Consider the following 10190-nt stretch of genomic DNA (forward strand, 5'->3'; position numbering starts at 1 on the left):
ACTTTATGTTTGTTTGTTTGTTTGTTTTTTTTGGCTTATTACAACTTTTATAGTTAATGTCTTCATTTTTGTGGTAATTTCTGCTTATTTAAATATGGCAATTCAACAAATATGTGTTTTTCTGCTTTCTTCTGCTAACTTAGGCTTGTTCTTCCATTTGAGCTACGTTTCAGCACGTTTTGAGCTAACTTCAGCTGTTTATCAGCTAGTTCTTCAGCAATAAGCATTCACACTGCATTTTCGTAGGAAATGCAATTTCTCTAGTTTAAATGTAACTGATGCTCCTGACGTCACTGAGAAAGCTCCAGCAAACAGATATATAATGATTCGAGGACTGTGAGGACGGTTGTCCAGAGGTTGTCAGGGTGTGTTCAAACAGACGTACCTCAATCTCCTGGAAGGAGCTGTTAATCATGGCGATGAGCATGTTGAGCAGCACTATCACCATGGTAACGTTGTACACCCCGTACAGCACGTAGCCGATGTTCTCGATGAACTTGTGGTCATTGTTGATCACTACAGACCGGACCTCTGACAGTCCAAATATGGCCCAGAACAACGTCTTAAAGCTCTCCTCCAGGCTGGATGGAGGTAACAAGAAGACAACATTAATCGTCTGACTGTGGAGACGTTACAGATGCTTCCTGCAACAACAGAACCGTTTTACACTCAGTTTGTCCCATTATTGGGCAACATGGATTACCATATTGATTACACACCCGTTGGTTTCAGTCATTGAACTACTGCATAAAAACCTCTTGCAGACGAAACACTTGCTTATTAAAGATATATTCTTGTCATTATCCTTAGCTAAAAGTAAGTTATAAATCTTTCTAAAAATACATCTACCTGATGTGAGGTTGTTGTTTCAAAATCAGCTACAAAACCAAAGTCGGCCTTACGCTTAAATGTCACAGTGTGGTTCAGTTTAGATTCAATTTATTTATGTTTTATTATTTTTTTACAAAAAAATAATACAATGTGTGTTACACACCTGGAATAAATATCTTCAACTTCAACCCATGTACTCGTTTATAGCAAAATGGACCCTTGACATTTATTTTTATTCCTAATAAAAGTAAATCCTGAGATTTGAACTGCTTACTGATAAAATAATAATAATAACTAATGCAACACCATCTGTTATTATCATTAAAAAAGTACTCCGTGAACACCAAACAGACTTTTGATCGATGATTGTGTTTCTGACTCACGTGGTGAAGGCGTCATTCTGCTTGGCCCCCAGGTAATAAGAGTACAGGTTGAACATGCCGATCATGAAGGCCAGAAACACCAGGAGGAAGATGATCATGAACTTGAAGATGTCTTTGACCGTCCTTCCTAAAGAGATCTGGAGTGGACCGAAGCTCTCGTTGGCAGGGAGAATGTAGGCAATCCTTGAGAAGCTCAGCACCACAGCGATGGCGTAGAGCCCCTCCGACACAAGCTGAGGATCTGATGGGACCCAGTCCATACGAGCTGCAAAACAGACCAACAGCAACTAGAAAAGTTTATATTTTCAGTGAAACAGCAGGGTGAACTAAATAATTTGTGAGCTTTCAATGTTAATAAAATATTTAAATTAAAAAAAGAAAGAGCAGAGGAACAAACAAAAAGAGCAGAGAGACAGAAGAAGCAGGATGAGACACAATAAGACAAAAAAGAAACGTAAAGACACAACAAAAAAAGAGACAATGTGACAATAATGACGGACGTGTAGAAAAAATAAAAGGATGAATTAAAAGTAAAAGGACATAAAAAATAAGAATATATGTAGAGACTAAACGGACAAAAAGTGTAGGGAGCCTACATGCTGGTGAAGATTCTCAGTCATCCAGGACATGATGAATTCAAAAAACGTTCAATACAAAAACAACTGGACTTTATTTGTAACAGAAGACGTTTCGCTCCTCATCCGAGGAGCTTTCTCAATTCAAAGAGCAGAGAGTGAGAGATTCAGGTTATAAGGCTGAGTGAGATAAGACACACACACACACACATATGTAGATTGGCAATTCACACCTAAAAAAACCTTAACAGTAAGAGTCTTTTGTTCCTCTAATTCACAGACGAGGCCCCTCTGTTTCCATCAGGTGTGAAAACCGGCTGGGAATCTGTTTTAAAGTTGCATTATATGTTTTTGAAAGTGGAAATCTGAGGCCTCCTCTTCTGTTAAGAGACGGCTTTTCTCTTTTTACATAAATTGCTTCCTTCACCCCCCTCTCAAACAATCTGTGTTCTCGGTCCAAAATGTGCACATTTTGGTCCTCAAAAGAGTGTCCCTTATCTGTGAGGTGGAGGTGAACAGCTGAGTCTTGTCCTGTGGAGCTAGCTCTCCTGTGTTGAGCCATGCGTCTGTGAAGAGGCTGTTTAGTTTCTCCAATGTAGAGGTCTGGACAGTCCTCGCTGCACTGGACCACATACACTACACCACTCTGTTTGTGTATGGGTGTTTTGTCCTTAGGGTGGACCAGCCTCTGTCTGAGAGTCCTGCTGGGTTTGAAATGTACTGGGATCTTGTGTTTGTTGAAGATCCTTCTGAATTTCTCTGATACTCCAGCAACATAAGGGATGACAATGTTTTTACGTCTGCTGTTCTCCTTTTTCAGTTTATTAGTGTGTTTTGTAGATTTCCTCACTGACTTGACAAAAGCCCAGTTAGGATATCCACATGTTTGAAGAGCTTCTTGAATGTGTTTCTGTTCCTTTTCCTTACCTTCTGTCTTTGTGGGGACGCATTCGGCCCGATGTTGTAAAGTTCTGATGACAGAGAGTTTGTGTTCCAGTGGATGGTGGGAGTCAAACAGAAGATACTGGTCTGTGTGGGTTGGTTTTCTGTAAACTTCAATATTGAGGCTGTACTCTCTCTCCATCTGAACCAAACAGTCCAAAAAAGGCAGTTTGTTGTCGTTTGCATCCTCTCTGGTGAACTTGATGTTGTTATCAACTGAGTTAATGTGTCTGGTGAACGCTTCTATTTCCTTAGCTTGGATTTTGACCCAAGTGTCATCCACATAACGGAACCAATGGCTTGGTGTTGTTCCCTCATAGGAGTTTAGGGCTCTCTGTTCCACTTCCTCCATGTAGAGATTGGCAACAATGGGTGACACTGGAGATCCCATGGCACAGCCGTGCTTCTGTCTGTAAAAACTGTCATTGAACTTGAAATAAGTGGTGGAGAGGCAGAGATCCAACATGGTGCAGATCTGGTCTGGGGTGAAGTTGGTCCTGTTGATTAAGTCCTTGTCTTGTAAAAGTTGTTTTCTGACGGTTTCTACTGCTTCAGAGATGGGTAGGGAGCCTACAAAAACATGTAAGGAGACATAAGGCAAAAAGGACACAAGGATATAAGAAAGCACAAATGGAGCAGACGAGCTGAGGTAGATTTCTAAAAGAGCACAAAGTTTTTGAAAGATGTGAAGAAGTCTGAGTCCAGTTCAGTAAGAACAATGATCCATCCATTATCTTAACCCGCTTCTTCCTTTCTGAGTCACAGGGGTCACTGGTGCCCATGTCCAGCCATCACTGTGTGAGAGGCTGGGACACCCTGGACTGGTCCCCAGTCCATCACATGGACACATAGAGACAAATGAGACAAACAACCATTCACTCTCTCACTCACACCTAGGGACAATTTAGAGTCACCAATCAGCCTAACATGCATGTTTTTGGTATGTGGGAGGAAACCGGAGAAGAAACCCACACATGCACGGAGAGAACATGCAAACTCCACCCAGAAAGGCCCGCGATCGGTATTTGAACCGCTGCAACCTGCTCGCTGAGAAGCGACAGCTCTACCAGCTGCGCCACCATGCTGCAGAGAACAATGATTGTAAAGTTAAACATATCAAAATGTTTAAAAGTTGCAAAAAATGAATAAACAAGTCGTGCGCTACTTTCCTGTTCTGAATCTGCATTTTCTAACCAGTGTGTTAAAGATGAAACCTTTAGTTTTTCTAAGGTACGTGAGTAAAAACGTATCATTTCAGAGGAAAGTTAAACCTTCAGATGTGACTTGTGGAGGACGTCCATAAAGGCGTGTTTCTATTCTTTGTGGTTTTCCTTCTGGTTTCATCTTCAGCTTGTTTCCTATAAACAGCTTTCAATTATCAGACTCCTCTCTTGTGGAATCAACTTCCAGTTTCTGTCCATAAGACTGACACCTTGTCCAGTTTTAAGATTAGGTTTAAGTTTTCCTTTTTGATAAATCCTATAGTTAGCGTTGGCTTGGGTTTCCAGAGCTATCCCTTAAATATGCAGCTAAAGGCTTAGACTGCTGGAGGACAAACTGACCACATATTCTCTGCTGCTGTCTCTACTCTACCTGTTTTGTATTTGTAATTATTTCTGTCCTTGACGTGTTTTTAGTCTTTCTTCCAATAGAAAGTACATCTGGACCTGTCATTCTGTGTTTGTCTCTTCCTCCTTCCTGTCCTCTCAAACCAGCCGGTCAAAGCAGATGGCCGCTTGTCCTAAGCCTTGTTCTGCTAAAGGTTTCTTCCTATTAAAAGGGAGTTTTTCCTTTCCACTGTTGCCTTTGTGCTTGCTCAGGATGGGCAAGTGAAGATGCAATAAAGTGAATATTCATCGTGTCTGCTGGCTTCCTTAGATCGAGAACTTTTACTAATTGGCTTTTATAATGTGAATGTTTCTGTTCAGTGCCATGAGGCAACTTCTGTTGTGATTGCGTGCTATATAAATTAAATGAATTGAATTATAAAATAGTGTGACATTGTGTCCAGAGTTTTCTACGTTCTTCCTTCTATAAGGAGAGAAAGCTGGTCCAGGTGTATGAGAAGACCCACCTTTGGTGAAGTAGTCTACCTCTGCCGGCAGACGGATCCGTGTTTTACAGAGGCTGTAGGCGTCTGTCTGTGGAGACTGTCCCACCACCGCCCTACAATGTTCGTGCACGTAGTCCTGGGCTAAATCTGCACGTCTCGCAGCAGAGAAGCGGCAGCTGAAGGAGGCCAGAAAAATGGCCAGCATCCCAAAGTCCAGGAAGTTCCACGGTTCGACCAGGTACTCCCCAGGTCCCTGGAACCAGATCTCCTTCACTTCAACCCAAATCATGCCTGTAGTAGCACAAAGATGACATCATCTTTTTTGCTTGTTTGTTTGTTCCCTGGTTGCATTCATCACTGCTCACCAATGACCCATGAGATGATGAGGATCTCCATCCAGGTGAAGGGTGTGGTGGTCTTACGGTAGAGCAGCAGCCGGTCAGAGCTGAGCTGTGAACCTTCAGGGTTCTGAAGGTGGGTCATGTTAGGCAGCATGTTGGTACCTGCGAAACGGTCTGCAGCATTCAGGATCAGCAGACACAGGAAAATAGTGAACGATGAAGCATGGGCCACAAACTTCATGAAGGGGCTGCGCATAACTTTACCCACCTGAAAACAAACAAAAAGTCAAAGATAAAGAGAATGTGTTCATGATGCAATAAAGATCTGATTCCCGTTTTTAATGAGTGGACGTCAAATGGTTTTTACTCTGCTGCACGGAGTGATCCAGTAAGCCACAGCCAGTCCAGGCAGACCGATGACCACGGCCAGAACCACCAGCAGCTTGATGGCGGTGGTTTGTTGTCTCAGACCGGGCAGGTTCTCATACCAGATGCTCAGCAGCTGCTGCTGGCAGTTTGGATGAGCCACAAACTGGAGACACAAAGCGAGGTGGATGATGAGCTCCGGTTTCTGAGGTCTGAATCCAGTTCTGTACCAAAAAATTATAAACTAACGGCCCTGACACTGGTCTGTTTTTACCTGTACGACTAACTGCTAACCAGCGCTCAAATAAAAAAATAAAAAAAAGAAATGAGGCCATGCACTAACTAGAATGAAACTCCCATTAAAGGATGCAGATCGCCGGTTTACTCACATGCTCAAGTTTTAAACAAAGATCTAACACAAACTGTTATCAGAGTACGAGTTAGGTATGACTCTCAGCTACTCCCACACTAAGCTCAATATCTGTAAAACTAACTACCGGCAAGTTATAAACATGTTAGTGCTTGCTAAGGCTGATTAGCTGTGGCAGCCATCTTGAATTAGGTTGACTCCAAACATTAAACGCTTGCAGACGCTCATCCATTCATTCATTTCAGAGAGGTTCGTTAAAATCCAACCTTTGGGTTCACACATTTTATGATAACAGACAGACACAGTTGACTCCAGTCCTCAAGACCAGAGTTTCGTGTGATTTACTAGCATTTAGAGCAGGGGTGTCAAACCAAACAAAGGGAGCCAAAAGTAAAACCTTTTTTTAAACTAAGGGCTGGTTTCAGAATCTACATTAACTCAAGTTAGATACCCAACATCTTTTCTTGGTTGCAGGTTCCTCAGCAAGAGTTTGACTGGTCTCATTTGACGTTCTCTGTTGCACTTTTGACATCATAATCAAAGTTTACTGAAAAAAATTAAAGTGATAAAAGTATTTACATTTAATATAACATCTTGGCGGCTAGATAAGATGTCAATGAGGGCCACATTTGGCCCCCGGGCCTTGAGTTTGACACATATGATTTAGAGTATAGGTTGTGAATGTGATGTTTATAGAAATACCTGTAACATGTCAGGTATTAATTAGTTTAAATGGCAAGATGTCACTAATATGAGGTATAAAACCATCACAGAGAGATAACGGAGCCTGTCAAATGTTATCAATGACTTAAATACTTTAAAATACAGTTTTTTCTCTCTCGCTCTCGCTTGAGGTGGCTACTCGACTTTCCTCTCCCGTTTTTTTCCTTCCCCTGCTTCGCTCTCTGTGTGTCTGAAGCTCCTGGTACACATCTCCCAAACGTAAATTAAGATTATGGATCTGGTATCCTGGACATTCAACGCTATCGGCAAGATTTTTTCAACAAAACGACAGGGTCCTGGAGAACCCGCTTGTCCAGTTGAGATGCACGCTGTGGTGTATGTCATGGATCTGTGGGGAGTGTGGCAGCTGATGTACCTCTCAGATCTGTCTCAGGAGGACGCTGAAGACGTTTACATATTTGGATTTATGATAGCAGGGAATCTGCTTTTTGGCATCGGCGGGGCTCTGTTTATCGACAATTGAATAAGACACCGGCAGCAGTTTCAGCCATGACAAAGCTTCTGAGTCTGTGTGAAGGTTTGGTTTGTGCTGTGAGTACACAAATCAGCTGATTTACGAGCTAAACCCTAAGGTGGAGGCGATTAAAAAGAATCGCAGGCCACCTGCGGCTTCTGGGACTCGTCAGCGCAGTGGGATTGACCTCGAAAGAGACTTGTAACATGGATCAGTGGAATGGATTCCCACAATTAGGCCTTTTTGGAACCAGAACATCCAGATGGACTCAAGGCTGAAGAAAATATTCTGTCTGCCTGAAGAATATCAACAATCAAAGCTTATCTGAATCTGGCTCCCCGTTGGCCTCGGAGACGGGCCGACTATCAAATTTCTCCTTATTATGGGTAACCAGGGACAAAAGCTTTATCTATCGCACCCCCCCCCCCCCCCGAGAACTTTCTGTGCATGCTTATCAGAACTGTCGGCTGAAACAACATCATCAGAACTGTGGCCGATCGGAAAAACGCTCATGGACAAATCTCAACACCTCGACGTCAAATGCATGTAATCATGTTTTAATTGTGCTTGCTGGTAGAGTTTTTTTATGTTTCAAATCGTGTCCTGATAGACAAGATGTGAAAGATCTTTTTTTAATACCATTATCTACCCTCATGTTTCTCCCCCTTTTCCTATCTAAGATTATTATTCTGAAAAAGGATAAGAGAGGCCGTGCTTACTGCAGTTTCATGCACTCCATCCATCTACTGGACGACTGCATGTACATGTTCTCGTTGTATCTCGGTGCAATGATAATAAAGCTTATTCTGATTCTGATACTTTTAGACAAAAACTTGTGAAAGATTGTTTTACGGCGGATGTCCTTCCTGACACAACCTGGACTCAAACCTGCAGCCTCAGGGTTACCAGATCGTGGTGCTGACCACAGCCCTGAATTCAAACTACAGAACAGATTACAGAAAAGTTTAAAAATCTGAAGTTTTCAAATCCAGAGTCTGATGAGTGAGGCTGGAAAAAGACATGTCATGGTGGTGAGAAAGCACGAGTGCAGACAACTCCAGCAGAATGCAAACTGAAATGAAAACTTTTAGTGCACTAAATGATGGACCAGAACCCACTCAGCTGGAAAAGAGTTCTGTATCCAGTAGTTCCAACAGATTAAAGAATATTTTACACAGATTAAAATAGTTTCCTACTTTTTAAAGACATATTCATGCTGCTTGTATCACTGCCTGTTTAAACACAAAATGACCTTCTTCAGTTCATATTTGATGGCCAGTTTGAGTCGTGTGAGGGAGGGGCGTCCTGGTAGGTTGTAGGCATCTTCAGAGAACGTTTCTCCATTCAAGATAGCCTCCACTTCCTCTGTGCTGCGGCACAGGTCCAGAAGGCCCACTACATAGTCCTTACACTGGTTTGACAGGCGGCAGTAGTCGTTCTACGCAGTAGAGGAATAAAACATGCAACAAGGGGTTAAACACATGACTTTAATTGAAAAGTGATTTTGACGCCACATAAGTTTGTGATTTCCCATTAAATCAAAGCTGAAGGTGCAGGAGCAGTAAACTGAACCTTAAATTCTTTCTCAATGTCAGCCAGCATGGCCAGCTCATTGCTGAGCTCCAGAGCTGCCAGGACCGGATCCTCGTTGTACAGGGACAGGTAAGCAGGACTGGCCAGTCCTTTGTAGGCGTTGATCCTGGAGCGCGAGTGGCTGAACGAGTCAAACTGCTGGTGGTAATTGCACGAGTCACAGCTGCAGAAGTAGTCATGAGGAGGATCTATGCGGGCCCCTTTACTCAGGAGGGTGTGGACTATCTCGTACTCCTGACAGTGTGCTGCAAGGATCACAGGAGTCACATCGTGAGAGAACCTGTGGGAGGAACAAACCATGCCTTTTTATTTAATTAAAGCACCCGACATTACCTCCAACATAAACTGGACACATGAAAGGAGCAAGAAAAGGAGCTTAAGTTACTTTGTATATCCTGATGCATTCTCAATAATCCAGGTAGAAAAATCTAAAAAGTTCAGTCTGGTCCTCTGGACATTCAAAAAAACAAAACAAAGCAAAAAAAATGTAGATAAGTTTTGTCTTTCATCCGAAAGACTTCCTCAGTCTGAGGTGCTGTATTCAGCTCAGTCTCTTAAATAGCACCTTCTCAGAGTGGATCAACCAGTTTTGCTGCTGACAACCAAAACCAGCAGCTCACATGGTCAAGAAGGACCGTCAGCCTACCAATGAATCATTAGAACCCTGATGGCTGTTTACTATTCACAGGGGGTTGAGCGATACTAGCAATCACAGCATTGTAAGAGGGGGACAGTTGAACCCGGAGGCCTCCACCCCTGTTTAATGATGGACGATTTATTTTCACAAAAACGGCCTCCTTTACTCTTCTCTCAAACCATCGTTCCTCTCTGTCCAGGATGTGAACATCTTCATCCCTGAAAGAGTGACCGCTGGCCTGGAGATGAGTGTAGACCGCAGAGTCCTGGCCTGATGATGTTGATCTTCTGTGCTGGGCCATCCTTTTGGCCAGTGGCTGTTTTGTTTCCCCGATGTAAGACTGATCACAGCCCTCCTGACACTGAACAGCATACACAATGTTACTTTTTTTGTGCCGGGGGACTGGATCTTTGGGATGAACCAGTCTTTGCCGTAATGTATTTTGGGGTTTAAAAGCCACTGGGACGTTATGTTTAGAAAATAAACGTCTCTGATACTCGGAATGACCACTGGTCTGGGTTCCTCCTTTTCACCTGATGGCTGACTGGAGTGCTGTTTGGGTTTCTTCTCTGCTTTCAGGAAGGCCCAGTTAGGATATCCACATTGCTGTAGAGCCTGTCTTGTGTGGGATTTCTCCTTCTGCCTGGCTCCTGAGTTAGTGGGGACGCTGTCTGCTCTGTGGTACAGAGTCCTGATGACTCCTAACTTGTGCTCCAAAGGGTGATGGGAGTCAAACTGCAAATACTGGTCTGTGTGGGTGGGTTTGCGGTACACCTCGGTTTACAAATGTCCTCTATCAAAGACTGAGACATCACAGTCCAAGAAAGCCAACCTGCCATTTTTTACATCTTCTTGTGTGAACTTGATGTATTTATCCACAGAGTTGATGTGGTCAGTAAAA

At 43.0% G+C, this 10190-nt stretch overlaps 2 protein-coding genes across 2 annotated transcripts in view; both read right to left on the minus strand.

Moving 5' to 3' along the window:
* The window catches only part of LOC119420744 (short transient receptor potential channel 6-like), a 12726-nt gene extending 3774 nt beyond the window's left edge, over window positions 1–8952 (minus strand). Inside the window, exons 1-7 of the mRNA XM_037688174.1 lie at window positions 8632–8952; window positions 8312–8497; window positions 5493–5657; window positions 5150–5393; window positions 4806–5075; window positions 1215–1479; window positions 386–581 (exon numbers count right to left, since the gene is read on the minus strand). Coding sequence (XP_037544102.1) covers window positions 386–581; window positions 1215–1479; window positions 4806–5075; window positions 5150–5393; window positions 5493–5657; window positions 8312–8497; window positions 8632–8952 — 1647 coding nt within the window. The remainder of the gene's footprint in view (window positions 1–385; window positions 582–1214; window positions 1480–4805; window positions 5076–5149; window positions 5394–5492; window positions 5658–8311; window positions 8498–8631) is intronic.
* The window catches only part of LOC119420585 (transcriptional coactivator YAP1), a 56306-nt gene that overhangs the window by 37981 nt on the left and 8135 nt on the right, over window positions 1–10190 (minus strand). The window lies entirely within an intron of this gene.

This window comes from Nematolebias whitei, chromosome 14, assembly GCF_014905685.2.
Source record: "Nematolebias whitei isolate Nwh7 chromosome 14, NemWhi1, whole genome shotgun sequence".
Taxonomy (NCBI): domain Eukaryota; kingdom Metazoa; phylum Chordata; class Actinopteri; order Cyprinodontiformes; family Rivulidae; genus Nematolebias; species Nematolebias whitei.